This window comes from Hyaena hyaena, unplaced genomic scaffold (genome assembly GCF_003009895.1).
Source record: "Hyaena hyaena isolate Hyena2069 unplaced genomic scaffold, ASM300989v1 scaffold_126, whole genome shotgun sequence".
In the NCBI taxonomy this organism is placed as follows: Eukaryota; Metazoa; Chordata; class Mammalia; order Carnivora; family Hyaenidae; genus Hyaena; species Hyaena hyaena.
The window spans coordinates 482,651-500,956 of record NW_024080759.1 but is presented as its reverse complement, the minus strand read 5'-3'; the positions used below and the strand labels follow the sequence as shown (position 1 = coordinate 500,956).

Below are 18,306 nucleotides of genomic sequence, written 5' to 3'. Positions count from 1 at the left end.
GTTATGATCTCACAGTTTGGGAGTTCAAGCCCCGTGTCAGGGTCTCTGCTGTTAATACAGAGCCCATTTGGGATTCTCTGTCTTCCTCTCTCTCTGCCCCTCCCCTGCTCTTATTAGTACTCCATCTCCCTCTCAAAAAATATGCATTTTTAAAAATAAAGAAAAGAAGAAAAGAAGGGAGAAAAGAGAAGGTTGAGAATAACCAAAGTGAGGTACCTCTAATGGAGGCTATGAACATCTTTAAATTTTTATATAAGACTCAAGAGGCCTAATATCACTTCATATTCCTACAGAACTACAGCTCTATAATAGCTTTCAAAACAATACTTGTAAATGACAAGAACCGTGCTGTTATGGAGGACTTACCTCATAACTACAGTAACTCACTCCCATTCCAAGTCCCTAGAGGTAACCTGATGCCTTAATGGGTAGTGGTGCAAATCATCCTCTCCTCAATAGAAAGGGCATTACTGCTTCTCCACTCCACCTACACACAAACCCCAACTAAGATGCAGTTGATAGAAAACAATCTCATCAGAATTTTGTCTTAATGTAATAGCAGGAACTGAAAAAAAGAAGAGTAAGCACAGTGACCATCTTCCTGGAAGAGGCAGACCTTAAATTTCAACTTAAAGAAGAGAGGAATGTGAACTTGAAGAGAACAGAGTTCTGTGGCTGTTTGTGATAGCATAATAAAAACTTGGAGGAGAGGAAGGGAAAACAGACTGCAAGAAGCAATGAAAAGACTTTTGGCTGAAATGACAAGCACAGACTTGAATGACAAGTACAGACTTGAAATGACAAGCACAAGTCTGTACTCTTGGGCAAATGAGAGGGAGAAGAGTGTTAGTTACTCAAGGTCCTTGAAGGCTATGGTTCATAATGGACATTTCCATAGCCATTTTACATGGTTATTTCTATAAAGAAATTTCTTTTATCCTGTAGGTTGAAAACAACAACAAAACAACACATTTCCTCCCATGTTGCACACAATAGGGCCACCAGCATAATACTTCTATTTGAAAGCTAAGATGATCATGAATGAGTCATGAAGCATTCTGGCTTTATCTTGGGCCAACTACGGTGCCCAACTGATGAGTTTTGACTAAGATGAATGAATGTCTGGTACCAGGTTGTTATGAGATGAATTGGGCCTACCCAAAAAGAAAGATAACACTAAAGTCCTAACCTACAGTATCTTAGAATGTGACCATATTTGGAGATAGGGTCTTTAAGAGATAATCAAGTTAGGATGAGGTTACTAAGGTGGGGCCTAATCCAATATGACAGAGTCCTTATAAAAAGGGAAAATCTGGGCATAGAGACAGACACAGAGGCAGGGAGGATATCATGTAAAGATTGGAATTAGGAGAGAGGCCTGGAACAGATTCTTCCCTCACACTTCCAGAGGGAGCATGGCTCTGCCAGCACCTTGATCTTGGACTTCTCTTTGAGGCCTGTGAGAAATAAATTTCTGTTGTTTAAGAACTCAGTTTATAAAATTTTGTTACTGCGCCCTAGCAAACTAATTACACAGGTGTAACAGTAGTGTGCTCCAACCAGGTTGTTCTGATAATAATCAGTAAAATACAAATTTAACCAAAAATATGTTTAAAGAAAAAAATTAACACATTACTCCCAGGATGCTATTTCTATTTTACTATGGCTCTGTCTCACCAGTTCAGAGTTATGGCCAAGTCTAGGGGTTCAAAATACAAAAAAAGAAAAAAAGACTAAGGAAGTATTGATTACATAGAAACATGAAGGATGCCTACCCAAACAGAATCAAATGAAATACTTAGTCAAGACTAAGCCTTTACTCCAAAACCTTTCGGTCAAAGCTATGAGTCAGACCTACATTCGCTTGGTTTTACTCTGTGTCTAACCTTTTTTTTTTTTTTTTTTTAAATATTTTTATTTTTATTTCTAGGAGAGAGAGAGAGAGAGACAGCATGAGCAGGGGAGGGTCAGAGAGAGAGGGTGTCACAGACTGAAACAGGCTCCAGGTTCTGAGCTGGCAGTCAGCACAGAGCCCGACGCGGGGCTCGAACCCACAAACCGCGAGATCATGACCTAAGCGAAAGTCGGACGCTTAACCGACTAAGCAACCCAGGCGCCCCGTGTCTAACCTGTTTTGATAGTGCTAGTAAGTATCATTATTACCTGGTTTGAGTTTCATTTCCTTGCAATTCCTTCTGTGTACCTTTTGGTAACAGAGCCAACAAAGGATTCTATAGATCAGGGGCCTCCAAACTACTGTCCACAGGCCAAATCCCATCTGCCACTTGCTGGAACACAGCCATGTCCATTTGTATGTGCATTACCTATGGCTGCTTTTGAGCTACAAAGACAGTGAAGAGTACCTGTAAGAGAGACCTTATGGACTGCAAAAACTGAAATATTTACTATCTGACTCTTCACAGAAAAACATCTGCTGAGCCGAGCTACCTGCACTGCTATGTGATGTATGAGCAACTCCTATGTAAACCTTTACTGACTGTTTACCTTGACTGTCAACAATCCCAACAACACAAGTACTATTTTCCACTCCTATTTCACACATCGAACTAGAGAACAATGAAAAAGAAGTTGGAAGTTCTTTTAGAAGTTCCTTAGAAGTTGAAATAGCATCTTTTTTGCTTGAGCTTGTCTTAAGGCTCTCTAGTTTCCCACACTGCTTTTAAAGAATTACAACCAAATTTAGCAATGAATTGATGCCAGGAAAGTGGAAGATATACTTTCTTTCCTTCTCTCCTCTGCTTCAGTACTCCAATAAACAGCTCAATATGGTCAGTTAAAGGGTAGAATAACCCTAAGGTGACAACCAACACAATGACAAAATTGATCAGCCAATTGAAAATCTTGTTTCTGCCCTGGAATCAAATCAGATGTACCTGGAAGTCAAATAGTCTAAATTCAGATCAGGTAGACATGTTGTTACTATGAACTTCTTAAATATCTGCCTTCTTATGGCATTTTCCTACCTTATATACTTATTTATATACCTGCCCCATAACCCCTATTGGACTGTAAGGTTGAGAAAAGGATCGTTTGTTATTTTCAGGGCCTAACACAGTGGTTGGTCTATAATGGGCTCTAAAATATTAAATGAATGAATAATGATCCTGGCTGGATTTCTTCGAAAAGATCCAAACTGCACTGTCAGGATATATGGGGCTCTAGTCTTGGGTTTTGTTGTTGTTGTTGTTGTTGTTGTTGTTGTTGTTTTTATAAATAAGCTGCATGATATGGAAACATCCTGATTTCTAAAATAAGGACTTGGAAAAACTTATCTCTTAAGATTCTTTTAACACTAATAGTCTATGGCTTTTTTGTGTATGGTTTCTTTGTGTGTGTGTGTGTGTGGTGCACATGATATAATAGACATTATTTCATATCACTTCATCCAAGCAGTAGTATCACATCACTGGATTCACTGAGGGTTAATTTTCAAGTTGTAGACACCAGAAAGAATCAATGAGGGTCTCTGACAGGCACCTGTCCACTAAGCAACTAAGAACCTTGAAATACTTAAAAAGAGAAATGTTCCATGTAAACTACTGTGCCTGAAATATCTTAATTATAAAGAAGGGCAATAAACTGGTCATTCACATTTTTCAGGAACACAGAGAAGCATGTCCTGGAGGGGCCTTCTGCACAGCGGGGTTACAAAGTCTTCACAGTGGTTTCCTCTATACAGGAACTTAACCTAGAAACCACAGAACAAATTCTGCATGCTGTAATAAGTCAGGCAGGAAGGGGCTAGAAATATGTAAATTTGTCTACCCACAGCCAATTATACAAAAAAAAAGAAAGAAAGAAAAAGAAAGAAATGGCAAAACAAATTTAGAAGGCAAGGGAGGGCATTAATAATTAGAATGTGTGGGTTTTCTAGATCACTGATATTTTAAACTAGATTGATTTCCCAAGTCAGTAATCATGATTTCATAAATGCTTTAAGACGCAATAAAATAGGTGGGGAAATGAATCTTAAGAGACAAGAAATTTAAAACAAAAGAGATGACAGCTGGCAGATTCCAGTTTATTTTGTCTGAATGTAACGTGCAACATACTATCCCTAAAAGACCACATATTTAGAAAATGATTTTTAAAAACTTCTTATGAAAATGTGGATGTGAAAACATACCACACTTGGGACAGCCAAGACTTTGAAGGTAAGGTGGTGGAGAACTAAGAATCAGAAGACTGAGGCTTTTCACACTGTCAGACGCTGGACAAATCACTCACCGTCTCTGGATTTTAACTTCCTTGTGGGTCAGTTAAAGAGGTTGCAATAGATAGTGTCTAAGATACTTTCCACCTTCAAATGCAAAGGCTCCTTAAATAAATGTCTCCTAAACATTCCCATAGACTATAGGTAGTAACTATTCTAGGACAAGTAGTTCCATGATCAAGTAATTCTAGAAAACAATGTAATGCACAAAGCTGGACAAATGTCTTTGATTTGGGGTAAACAGCTGATACTGTCTGGGTTCTGTGACTACAGCACCTCTGTGAAATGAGGATAAGAGGAAATATCTCACAGAAATGTTGTAGAAGACAGAGAATGAAATGTAAAAGTACTCAGCCCTCTGCCCAGTGCATAGTGCTCAATAAATGTTAGCCCCCCTTCAGAGCTCACACATTTTGTGAGGAGAAATAATTAAAGAAGATAGTTCAGATGCTAAGATACTAAATAGAATGAAAGGCAGAGAAAGACTTATAGGTGTATCTGGAATGGTGTGTAAAGGCTCCTGGCAGAGGGGTCTTAACAAAGTGGTGATGGTGAGAAGAAAGGTAGCAATGATAGAGCCAGAAATCCATCTGACTTTCTACTCTGAAGTGACAAAGAATCTAAGTTTGGACGGAAGGACGGAAGGACGGAAGGACAGAAGGAAGGACGGACGGACGGATGGACTGGAGGGATGGAGGGATGGAGGGAGGGAGGGAGGGAGGAAGAAAGGAAGGCCAGCCAGTTGGTCCAATAAGTGAAGGAGTTGAGATCCACACCCATATCCACCTTTTTTCTCCAAAAGCAACTTAGATGTTCTGAAATAGTTTGTGTATTTTAAAACTTAAGCTGGGCTTGTGGTTCAGTTAAAAAAATTAGTGTTTTAATTTGGTTTGTGGTTCATGGTTCGTTGAAGTCCATTTGAAATATGATTTGATTTACACAAATATTATAACTGTAGAGATAGGGAGGTATAAATTATACAAGAGCCACATCTGCATAATTATAACCACCTGAGCATTCACTGCCTGCCAGACACATATGCATTATCTCATTTAATCCTCCTAGCAGCCCTAACATCCTAAAACTACTCCACCTTCAAGATCTTGACCCCAGAATGTCCTCTCAAATGTCTCCTTCCCTCACTCCTAGGGACTTCTCTTTTTATCTTATTACAACCTGCATTCCCTTCTCTGTTCTCAAAAGTTTATCATGACTTTTCATTTCACCTGTCTCCTTAACCTTCATAACAGTGCTCTCAATTTTTGCACATATTCACCTTAGCAATGCCAACCCTCTTTACCCAGATTCTTTTTCCCCATTTATTGCTGGAAAAGGGTCAAAATATCTTACCAACTGAGACCATTGAACTCCCAGGGGCCCTCACTACAGCTCAGTCATTTTTTTATTCATCTCTATTTGAAAACTCACCAAATTCCCAAAAGAAATTATTCCAAATCTTTTGTCATATTCTTTAAGCCTAGAATTGGAGGCTTTAAGCCTAAAATGGAGCCTTTACACACCATTCCAGATACACCTATACGTCTCCCACACCATCTTTTTTTCAATCTTAACAGATGACCTAGCCTCTTTACTGAAATGTAAGCTTTTTAAAGGACGGAGTTTCATTGTTCTTCCTTCTTCTCGTTGACATCCCTAGCATTACTAACCTCCTCCTTCAGTGTCATTGACCTGAAACTCATTCAGACCCCTTTCCTGAAAGACTAACCTTGCCTCAATCTTTCTTAAAGACCTATTTCCACCTATTCCTTCTGTTTTCCATTATCTTGCTCTACCCTACATCCAGTCAAGATACTAGGATAATCTTCTCTCAAGGTTGTCCTCTGAAGGGACTCTTTCCTTTGGACACCTCATTTCTCTATAAACACACCCTCCTCCCTCATTCACTCCTTAAACCCTCTGGAATGTGCTTTCTACAGCCCTCATACCTGCCTTCCCTTCCCTGCCCTGCCACACACATAACTATTCTATTGAAACTTCTATTTCAAAGGTTTTCAAAGATCTCCCAATAGATTATTTCCAATAGCCTTTTACTCAGCCTTTGTCTTCCCTAACCTCCAGGAAACCTGTTAACAGAGCTGACCATCTTTTCTCGAAGCTTTGTTCTTCTTGGGCTTCTGTGACACTCTGGATTCCCCCAACATTTCCCTCTACAGAATCTTTGTTTCCCTAGGTCTGTCCAGACTCTTCTGTACATATTCTCTCCCTGGAGTGCTTTAACCTATACGCACTGCTCCACCTCTTAAGTTTCAGGATGTTCTGAGCTTTGTGTCCACAGCTCCAGTTCTCCCTGGGGAGGGTAATGTGTGAAAGGGTAATGGCCAAACCAAGCCTACTGCCTTTCCTCAGAAATTTTTAGTGTGGTAGGATGAACACCCTAACCTCTGAAGCACCCTACCCGCCCATCTTCCATACTTCCGTTGAAGTGGATGAAGTGGGATATCTTTTAACGAAAGGAAGGTACACACTACACTATAGATGGTATTGATGACTACACAGTATAGATGACATGTACCATCAAGAAGAAGATCTGCTGTATAAGTGTTCCACTCCAAGAATGTGGGGGTCCAGGTCAAACATGAAAATCTAAGCACCCATGTGACACAGCCTCTATACTGACTGTAGGGCAATCCCAGGAGGAGAGTAGTAAAAAAAAAAAAAAAAAAAAGACACACAAAAGTTTACAACCATCTCCTCGATGTAAAATGGATTGGTACAGTGATTCATACTGTGGGTGCTACTAGCCCTTTAGGCTGGACTTCTTCCTTAAAGAGACTGACTTGCATACAAAAGGGCCTTTTGCATCCCTGGTATCTGAGTATTAGTATTTAGCAAACCCCTCCCCCTACTTATTTTAACACATTAAAAAGTGTAGAAAAGCTCTATCAGAATGGCAGGGATCTTCTTTACCAGTGAGCTCAGAGCAAGCAAGCCTGCAGTGACTTTTCATTTTCCTGACCATCTAAAACTAGAAACCTAGGATCCTCCTATCCAGTCACCAGCCAAATCTTGTCAAATTTTTGTGAGCAATATCTTAAATTCATCCCATCGAATACATCCACATTACCACTACTCCTTTTTACAACTTTATTTCAACCAGGGCACCACCTTCTAAACTCTAGCTCTCTCATCCAGCCATTCTAGCAAACTAGACACTATCCTCCTCTGCTCTCCAACCTTTACCCTGCAGTCGGGCCAGTGTGAATTGCTCACTCTTCCCCTAAAAGACCCCATGCTTTCTATCTTCAAATCTTTGCTATAATGTTCCTTCCGCCTGAAATGTCACCTTCCATGATGTAACCAACGATCCCATCTCCTGAGTTAGAAATCTGGCATCATCTTTAAGTTCTCCTCCTTCCACATGTGGTCATAAAATCTTTTGGAAGACACAGATCCTTTGGCAAACTGATGAAAGCTAGGAACCTCTCCCCAGGTTCTACATTTTACATACAATTTTAGGGGCTTTATGTACTCAAATGTCTCAAATTTGGTTATTCCTCTTGTCTACAATTTAACTGCCTTCTTTTGGGTCCTCGCTATCTCACATCTATTTTAACAGCTAGCTGACTGGTTTTCCTGCCCAGTCTCTCCCCTGATGAGAGAGTGTATCCCCTGTGTACCACCAGTTTACTTCCTACAGAATGATGTCTGTTCTCCAAACGACTTAACTTGGGTTACATACTCAATACTTATTTAACTGAATGTTTTGGAGTCTGTTAAACTTCCAGTTAAACTAAAAAAACATATCCACTCCCTTGGAATTGGTCTGATGCACTTGACCTCTAAAACTAAGAATACAGAGAAAGAATGTAAAGATAATGTCATTACTAGAATCTTTCACTAGGTAGAATTGGTTTGATCATAAATGGTCCTCCAAAATGGCCATTTGGGGGCAGTTCCCCGAAGGGGGAGAGACAGAGAGCTTGTCTTAGGACACAGCTGAAAGGAAATTCTAGGTGATGGGAATGACATGACGAAAAAAATGCAATGTAATAATCTGAGATAATACAAAACATGAAGCTACATATTTGCGCCCAGCCTGTGTACACAGCACCACAATAATGAGGCTTTAGCAGATGTTGTAAAGTGACGCACCAACTAACACAGTAAGAACCCGGCGAGGCAAAACTGCTTTCCTTCTCTCTCTTAGCCCCCACCTCTTCCTTCCTCCCCCAAGCTCCCTCCTCCTCTCACTCTGGAGCCTCTGCAGCCTCGACACAGTGCACATCTAAAACTCCCCTGATGTACTGAAAATCCCCCTGGGTTACACAGTAACAACAGCTTCTAAAGTGCTGACATTATCTGAACAGTGTATTTCTTACAGAAACCTCATGTTCCATTATAAATTAAAGATGTCTGTAAAGAAGCCACACCTCCCACTCCACTGCCCTTTCAAAAAGCTAAAACTAAAAAGGAAGTATGTGATGAAGATAGTCATGAGCATTCATAATAAAATAAATCCCAAGGATTCTGACATAAGTAGTAGAACAGTCTCATTTTTCACATTTAATGTAGAAGCTAAATGTGGGGGGACCTGCCACCAAAGCAGCTATATTTAAGTGCAGCTAAAAGTCAAATGAAAACAGGGACAATAATGGTCAATTCCTCAATATTTAGGATAGCTACTTTCCTGCAAAGTAATCTAGGATAAGAAATTTCTTTTTTTTTCCCTTACTGACTCATGTAGATAAATTGGTGTAGATAAATGTTTTTAAAACATCAAAACATACAAAGCATATTTAAAGTCCATTTAAAATAGGAAAATACTGGGATGCCTGAATGGCTCAGTCAGTTAAGCATCTAACTCTGGATTTCAGCTCAGGTCACGATCTCATGGTTTGTGGTTTGAGTCCCACATTGGGCTCTTGGCTGATAGTGAAGAGCCTGCTTGGGGTTCCCTATTTCCTCTCTGCCACTCTCTCTCTCTCTTTCAAAATAAATAAACCTAAAAAAGAAGACTCAGTTAAAAAAATAAAATAGTCCGATACCTGGCTGGCTCAGTTGGTTAAGTGTCCAACTTTGGCTCAGGTCATGATCTCACAGCTTGTGAGTGATTTCGAGCCCCGCATTGGGCTCTGTGCTGACAGCTCAGAGCCTGAAACCTGCTTCAGATTCTGTGTTTCCCTCTCTCTCTGTCCCTTCCCTGCTCTCTCCCGCTCTAAAATAAACATTTAAAAAATAAAAATAAATAAAATTGGAAAATACTAAGTTCATAAATGTAAAAACTATCCATCAGTAAAAGTGATTTCCAAAAAGATGGTATTAAGAATTTTCAGTAAAAATAAGAATAGGATTTCATAAAAAAATAGGAAAGGACAACATCTCAAAGCTCAGGCACAGAAACAAGTAGCAAACATACACTACTTGCTGAAATTCTCAATGACATGAATTTCTTGGATGTTCACAATTTTTAGACATTAAACACAATGCGATTTACTAGTTTTTTTCACTTTATTTTTTTCTTGACAACCAAAGAACTATATATTTATTGTGGGAAGCAAGAAGGACTGGAAGGTTGAAAAAAATGTAAATAATCTCTCAAAATAAGTCACTAATGATTATGCCTACCAACAGAGGAAAATATTTGTTAATATTTTGGCAATTTCCCTCCAGTCCTTTTTTTAAAACGCATTTTTGAGACTGTAACATATGCATAATTAACAAATATGAATATAATCTTCCTTAATTTACACTATATTATTTTGAAATTTTATATATTTAAATAAATAAAGTGGAACCGAAATATGTATTTATTAGGGTACTACTCTGTATCACATCAAGTTTTGCTGTTGCTGCTGCCATTTAATAAGTGTTAAATAATATTAGCTATATTAATGCTATGCAAAGTAAGTCAGTAAGAAAAAGACAAACATTATATGATTTCACTCATATGTGGAATTTAAGATGCAAAACCAGATGAACATAAGGGAGGGGAAGCAAAAATCAAAACAGAGAGGGAGACAAACTATAAGAGACTTAAATACAGAGAACAGAGCGTTGCTGGAGGGGAGGTGAGTGGGTTGATGGGCATTAAGGAGGGCACCTGGGACGGACATCGGGTGTTATATGTAAGTGAGAAATCGCTAAATTCTACTTCTGAAATTATTATTACACTATATGTTAAGTAACTTGGATTTAAATTTTAAAAATAAACAACAATAAGCTTTAAAAAAAAATAGCTATTACTGATTCATTACCTGAATACAGAATTTAGTTTGCTCCGTTTAATTTTTTCACCTTATCTTTATTCCAGAAAAAGCTTGCTTCCTTCCTCATGGTATGTCTATCCTATTTCAAAATTCGCTAACCTTTTAGAATGTATTAGGCAAAGCATTCTCTACAGATATGAGTTTAAAAACAAACACCCACCAAACACCTACAGATGTCCAAGGACAAAAAAAAAAAATTGTTTATTTATCTGAGTACTGCAACCACGACCGGCGTCTTTGGAAACCAAATATACAAGCAAGACAAAGGAAAGAATTCAGGAAACCATCATACATATACTAATAATCAAATCTGTTTTCAAGCAAATAAAAAGGTAGCAATTCTCACTGATAAAAGTGATCAATGCTCTTTTTCTCCTTTTCCAGCCATATATTTGCATAAATAAGGAAAAGAGGATTGAAGGCTCTTTCCCCAAAGAGAAGGCAAATTCTGCTAATAAGAGCACAATACAGGAATAATTGTTTTAAAATACAGTGGAATGCTTTTCTCTACTTTTTGATTCCTTCCTTCTTTCTTTCCTCTCTCTCTCTTTCTTTCCTTCCAGTGGCTGAAGAGTCTCATCTTCAAGCTCTAGGTCCTTACCGTTTTAGAGGCTGTCCCCACTTTCTAAACATAGTCCATTCTCAGAGGCTGTGTCAAGGTCTCCTAGGATCACACAGAGCCTCCCCGGACCACCCGCTGCTGCTTGCTCTGTGGGGACATTAATAATAATAGCACCTCAGAAGGACTGACAGCAACAACCCTGTGGAATGGGCACTATTCTCTTTCCTTAACAGAAACTGAGATTTAGACAGGTTAAGTGAAAAGCATCCAAGTGAGAGAGCCAGCACTCAAGCCAGGGTCTTTCAATTAGGCTGAATGGTGGTTAAAGAAGTTACAAGGGAAATCCGCCTTATTATCAGGGTTCAAGATATAAGCTAAGAGGCAAAATTTTAGTGGGAAAAGTAGGAATAATAGGGTTTATAATTATGATTTTGTGTCACTTGTTTTAAGAAGTGAGTTGGGGGGCGCCTGGGTGGCTTAGTCAGTTAAGCGTCCAACTTTCACTTAGGTCATGATCTCGCGGTTCGTGGGTTCAAGCCCCGCGTCAGGCTCTGTGCTGACTGACAGCTCAGAGCCTGGAGCCTGTTTCAGAGTCTGTGACTCCCTCTCTCTCTGACCCTCCCCTGCTCACGCTGTCTCTCTCTCTCTCTCCCCTAGAAATAAATAAAACATTAAAAANCTGTGACTCCCTCTCTCTCTGACCCTCCCCTGCTCACGCTGTCTCTCTCTCTCTCTCCCCTAGAAATAAATAAAACATTAAAAAAAAAAAAAAAAAAAGAAGCGAGTTGGGTTCCCAGGAGACGGGGTCGCTGGACTGAGCAAATAAAAATACACAATACCACACAATATTTGGGACATACGTATACGAAGAAATTATTCATGGTTTATCTGAAATTCAAATTGAACTTGGTGTCCTATATGTTATCTGACAACCCTAGAGTAACGGCCTTTATGAAACAAACAAAAAACACTAATAAATTACAGAGCTACACTTCCCAAAGCTGAAATCCGGGACGCTCTGTGTGCCACATGTCTTTGGGAGGCCAAGTAAAGGGAAGTGTAGTGGAGCTACAGCTGGGCTTTCTTCCCTTCTTCCTGGTAGCGGACACGGCCTTGATGCCAGAGACCCAGCCTTCACCAACTAGGCCACTTAAACTCACAGCCTCCAAATTTCTGACCCTTCTCTACTTTATATGGATGTTGTGAAGATTTCATATAGTTGAGGCTGGTAGTGAATATCGTCTATATATCTTTAAATACTTATTTTTGGTGGAGTGCTTTGGAAATATATTCTCAGAAACCTGGGCAAGACAGTCTCTCCCAGCCCCACCCCCCAGACACCCCCCACATACCACCAAGAAAGGGCTTGAAAAGTATTGCCGATAGGTGGTAAGCCAAGCTGACATCATAAGTGAGTCTCTAAAAAGAAACAACGAACGAAAACAAGAAATGTGTTCAAAACCTGAAGTGAACTACAGAGAATGTAGTGAGCTGCCAAAAGGGATGCCCAGCAGAAAAAGTGGGTGATCACAGATGGAGAATTCTGTACTTTTCAAATGGTTATGGATACATGTTTGAAACACAGTTCCTTGATTCATAAATTCTACTGAATCACCAAGACACTGAGATAGCTTAAAGTAAAAAAAAAAAAAAAAAGGGTAAGACCTTACGTATGCATAGGAATTTAATTTTCTGCTACCTTCCCCTAAACTGCCAATCTCTGTGGCCTGTTTACCTCCTTCTAAAAGCAACAAACTGGGAGTAGCTCAGTGTTCATTTAAATATTTCTCTGCTTTTTTTATGTAAGTATTTCAATGCACAACTTTAATCTTCAAACCTAACAAAACCCAATCTACTACACATCAATTGCTGTGAACAGAAAGTGCCTGAAGAGGATTAATCAACAGCTTTGTATGTCATCCTCCAACAAGGCCAAACACTGAATCACTGTTGGATTCTTCACGTGCAGCTACACCCAGTTAATCTTCAAGAAAGCAGCAAACTATGTACATCTACTTAAACTGGGGAGATAAGTACTTCACTCATCACGAGTTAGCAACATTTAACAAGTACAGCTATTTGCTGGCAATACCATTTGTAAAGAAAAAGAAAGATGCGCGCGCGCGCGCGTGCACACACACACACACACACACACACACACACACACACACATTCTTGCATTCACTCCTCTACCTCAAAGGCCTCATTGCAAACCACGAGGGCATACGGCAAGAAAGGAATCACTACATGCCAGTTTGTAAAAGCCAAATTACATGACATAACTGAGTCAACTTCCCTGAGAAAGCAGTTCTAAAATGGAAGTCAGAAAACATGGAGAAGTGACTAACAGAAGAATTCAAAGAAAAATGGAAATATTCATTTTCTAGATTTAAAGGATGTAACAAAAAGCACTGTTTTCTTCTGAAACACAGTAAAATAGGTTCATAACGATAGAAGTCCTGATAAATGGTTTTTGTTTAGATTGTGAGGGCACTTTCACACAGACTGGATATGCTTAAGGAATACTGTGTATCTGAAAGTCATGGTTAACAATAATGGGATGTACACACTTCTCCACCGAGACTTGAATAATCTTTGTCCAGATGCTGCCTACTAAGTTATCACTTCACTCAAAGCCTCTCACTTTGACCTGAGTCAAGCAGGTGTATTTTCAATGTGCTCACAGGCCTGTGATGCAGGAAAATCCTGTTTATCTGAGATGATGACAGAGATCAGTGCTCTTTGATGCCCTCAATATACTACATGGGGCAGGAGGGGGATGAGCACTGAGTTAAAACTGGCTGATTCCTATACATGTAAAATATAAAGTTTTTGAAAAGAGATTGTACAGTCTGCACTAAAACAATACTTTGACACAAATGCTGCTTTGAAATATCATGAACCCACCATCCAGATCATCCATTTACTTCATCCTTCACTTCCAACCTCACAACCTCCACCCTTCCCCTTCAAAAAAAAATTTTTTTTAAAAGACAGTAGGAATCCCTAAACTGGACTTTGGAGATGAGAAAGGCAATGGGCAGTGATGCAGATGAGCTCTATATGAGTTTCTATTCAGATGTGCATGGAAGCAGGCAGTTGTGATGTCGTGATTTTAGGAGCTTGACTGCCAGGGTCCAAATCCGGCCTTTGGGTTGTACAGACTGGGCAAGTTACTTAACCTATGCCTCAGTTGCCTTAACTGCAAAGGAGATATTATTGCCTGCCTCATAGGACTGTCAAGGTGACTAAAATTAGTTAACCCACCTAAAGCACTTAGAATGTTGACCAGCAGACAGTGAGGTGCTCAGTGATGGTTAACTACTACTACTATATATGTATAAAAAAAACTGTGATTCTCATATCTTTTTCCAAAGGTGGTTTTTAGGTATTCCTCACATTTAATTTTTTCTTTAGGAAAATCACTTGAAACCAACTCTAACAGCTGCTTACATTTCTAGATTAAAATCAAATCACTTTATGCACCTAAAGTTTACCTATTCATCAAAATGAACACATTAATATGAACTGAAAGGTGCAAGCTTAACATCACAAAATCTTATAAAAAGCATTAATTAGACTTCTCGTTTAGACGAAGCCCAGGATGAGATCACAAAGTCACTCATGGTAACCAGGTCCCCACGCTGGAAGTGTGCTTTCCCAGTGAATGGCTAAATACTAACAAAAGAAACCTTTGACTCAAATACCACTGGTACCCGGGGTCTTGTGTCTGTATAATGCCTACACATTCATTTCTTTCTTTGCCTATAGAAAAAAGAAAGTCTGTTTGTTTTTCTGATTCAGTCAGCCCTTTTAGTCTCTGAATCTAAGGAGAGCCCAGTGAAAAGAAGAGCATCTTATCAGCGTGCTCCAGACCAGCAGGCTGTCCCCCTCCACACACAAAACCTCCAGCCCCTCACAGCAAAAGGGCCTCGCCCTCAGAGCCTTTTCCCCATTTCAGAGCTAACACCCCGTCGGGTTTTGACAATAAATAAATGAATACACAAGGCCTTTACATAATTAGCCATCTTTTCAGGTAGAGAGACACGGGGGGGCGGGGGGAGGGTTGTTCAGGAGAAGAATATTTATTGTAAATTGGCATCATGGATGAAGTTGATGTAAGTGTGCTAGATACAAGTACATTTATTTTAAATGAGGCCACATGAAATGAGTTTAGAGATGCCTGGTTTTGAATCGAGACAATTTTAGCATATACTTCAGACAAGTCAGAAATGCAGACTTTTTTTTTCCATGAAAAAAAAAAAAAAGAGAGCTTTTCTTAAACCAGGTAAAAGTTGCACTGACTAGGGCAGCTAGGGCATTCAGGCCAGGGTGTGTTTACTGCCTTTTCAAGGGAAAGCTAACAAGTAAAAGAACCAAAGAACGGAAAACAATACTTTTTGACACCATCACTGTCTGATCAAATTAGCCCTACTTTTATATATACTTATGCTAAGACATACCCCCCCACCAAATGACTTTGAGAACAAAAAGGACGAAATATAATCAATAATCCTGTGAATGTCTTTAGGAAAGCCACCAGGCATCACTGTCATCTGTCATGATCTTAACAGAGCCACGGTCTGGATGGAAGGATAGAGTTCACTTGTATCATTATTGGGATAATAACTTAATTGATTTGTCTCCGTGGCTAAGGATGTAGACAAGAGATTTATTATGGAAGAAAAATATCTGCAATCGTGTTTTTGTTTTCTCAACAAGCATCTTGCCACTGACCTCTAAATCAGTTTAACCTTTTCTAAACAGACCTGCACATTTTTTACATAATTTAAAGCTAGGTTTTGTTATTGCTGCTGCTGAAAGGCTCTGTGAGACTTATCACAACATGGCTTCAGTAACCTTCTTTTAAAAACAAAGATGAAAAACAAAACAAAAGGCCAAAACTATAAGCTCCCAGCTCCACTCCTATTTCCCGGCAGGGGATTTCGATCTAACCACTAAAGTGCCTTTGGAGTTCAATCTGTTAAAAAATGTATGAAACGGTATTAAAATAGGAAAAGGCATGTGTATGACTCAGGCTTATCCAAGTATCTCTGCAACTAGGATGTCACAGGATTTCCCTGTGCCTGAAAACCGAAAACCTTGAGAAAGTGACAGAAGTTCCTGTTTCGTCTTTTTTTTTTTTTTGTAATATATATTTGGGAGGGGGGGACGCGCGCGAACGCGAACACACACACACACACACACACACACACACACACACACACACACACACACGTCTTCCGGGTTTGCTGTGAATCAGGCAGGTTCTTTCAGGTTCCGAGTGAAGATTGTTGCAAACCAATGTTACCACTTATTATCGTACTCTTCTACACACAAAGGTTTCGGGGGCGGGGGGGACCCAAACTTGTTGCAGAGCTGGGAAAAGCCCCTGGCCCGGCGCGCTCCCCTCTCGCCGCCTCTCCGCCCCTTCCCCTTCCTCCACGTCCCCCCCGGCCCGGCGGAGATGAGGGCATCTCCCCTGCTAAGGTCACCGGCCCGAGCCGTCCCCGCGAGCCGCCTCCTTCGGAAACAAGGTCACCGCCCAGTCCGGTCCCTTCAAGGAGGAGAGCGGTGTCCGGCCGAGCGCTGGCGCCCTTTGTAAAGCGGGGCGGCCGGCCTCGGCGCGGCATCCCGGCCGCCGCCTCACCTGCTTGCGATAGGGCGTCCTGCAGTTGCTGCTGCCCCCGGGGTTGCCGCTGCTGCTGGGGAAGATCATCGCGGCGGGCGCGGGCGGCGGGCGCGGGCGCGGGGCAGCCTCGCCGCGAGGGGGAGGGCGCAGGAGGGGCCGGCCGGGGCCGCGGCCGCTCTGGGAACTCCCTCTCGCCGCGCGGCGGCGGCCGGCGGGGGCTGCAGCTCGGGGCTGACTTCTCCTCCGCCCTCAACCTCCGGACTCGCCTAAAAGTGCGGCGCGACGGCGGCGGCGGCGGCGGCGGCGGGCGAGACTCGGGCAGCTCCGGCGGCCGCCGCCCTGCGTGCCATGGACGGGAGTTCGCGCGCGGAGCTAGCGGCGCCGAGGACTCTCCCGGCGGCAGCGGAGGAGCAGCGCCGCCGCGTCCCCACCTACCGCGGCCTCAACCACCGCCCCGAGAGCGCGCCGGCCGGGGGCGGGGAGGCGGCAGCGCACCGCCTAGCGCCGCGCCCAGGCCCACCCGCGCCTCCCCGCCCGCCCTCTGGGCGCGGCGTCCGCAGCCCCGCCAGCCGATCGGCCCCCGCACGCTCCCGCCCGGGCTTGGGGCCGGGGCCGGGGCCGCGCAGCCAGGGGAGCCGCCGGCGCCCCCGCTCCGGTGCAATGGTTGGGTCTGGCTCCCCGCGTGCCGCACATTCCTTGGAGTAGCCACCCCCCTCCTCTTTTCTTTTTTTCCCCTCGGCTCTTTGCCTAAGCACCAGCGGCAGCACTGCACCCCAGCTCGAAGCCCCTTTTAAGGGTATGGCTTCGGAAAGCACTCTGACACCTGGGTAGGAACTGAACCAGTCGCGGGTCTCTCTTTTCTTTCATCGTTCCAAACTACCACCCACCCCCGCCCCCGCCATCTCCCCAAAAGGGTGCAGTCACTCGTACTTCAACAAACCAGCCTTTCACCAAACCTCTGCAAATCCGCGTTCCCCCAAATTCACAACGCTAACATTTTAGCACGGGAAAACAGGTCTACACTCCCAACCCTCTTAACGCAAATACGCACGGTAAAGTTCCGTACTTCATTCCCTTGCCAGAGTTTACAAGCTTCCCTTCAAGATGACAATATCAAACAGTAAAAATCACTTAAGGCCAGTGGTTTGGTAAGCCTTCCTTTAAACGGGAATAGTGTAATCCTTCTATACGTTACTTACTAGATGCCATACAAATCTGTCCTACTGAAAGGGCACAGAAAGTGCAAAAAGGGGACAAAGGGAGGAGGTAGTTTCCTTTGTTTCCCAGTTGAAATTATCTAACGCGTCTCAAGATGCCCCTTTTCTTGATCACTTTCACTTTGGGGTATCAAGCCTAGAACCCGTGCATTGCAGAAATCCTCTACACCAACTCCTACAGGCAGAGCCCGCAGGCTCTGGACAGGCCACTGAGGTAGGCTGGCCAACTGTCATGGTGGCCCATTCAGCTGTACTACAGGGTAGTATCAGAGTGGTATTACAAAGTTCTTCCTAGCCTCTGATCTAACACCTCGGAAAGGGGCATCTGCCATGAAAATGAAAAATCCTAACTCTTCTAAAAAGTGAAGGCACTCAACTTCTGGCTGCCATAAGGAAAACAAAGTGTTCCTTGGAGTCTACTAGCAAAGCTGAGG

The 18,306-nt window shown here is 42.0% G+C and overlaps 1 protein-coding gene across 7 annotated transcripts in view; it reads right to left on the bottom strand.

Annotated features, from left to right (window-relative positions):
* The window catches only part of RBMS1 (RNA binding motif single stranded interacting protein 1), a 214,151-nt gene that overhangs the window by 112,055 nt on the left and 83,790 nt on the right, over positions 1-18,306 (bottom strand). For 2 of the 7 annotated variants that reach the window (XM_039237558.1, XM_039237560.1), the window contains exon 1: positions 16,674-17,066. The exons of the other annotated variants lie outside the window; for them this stretch is intronic. In XM_039237558.1, the coding sequence (XP_039093489.1) occupies positions 16,674-16,742 (69 nt within the window). In that variant the 5' untranslated portion in view covers positions 16,743-17,066. Of the gene's footprint in view, positions 1-16,673; positions 17,067-18,306 lie in introns of those variants that run through there. 7 annotated transcript variants of the gene reach the window in all.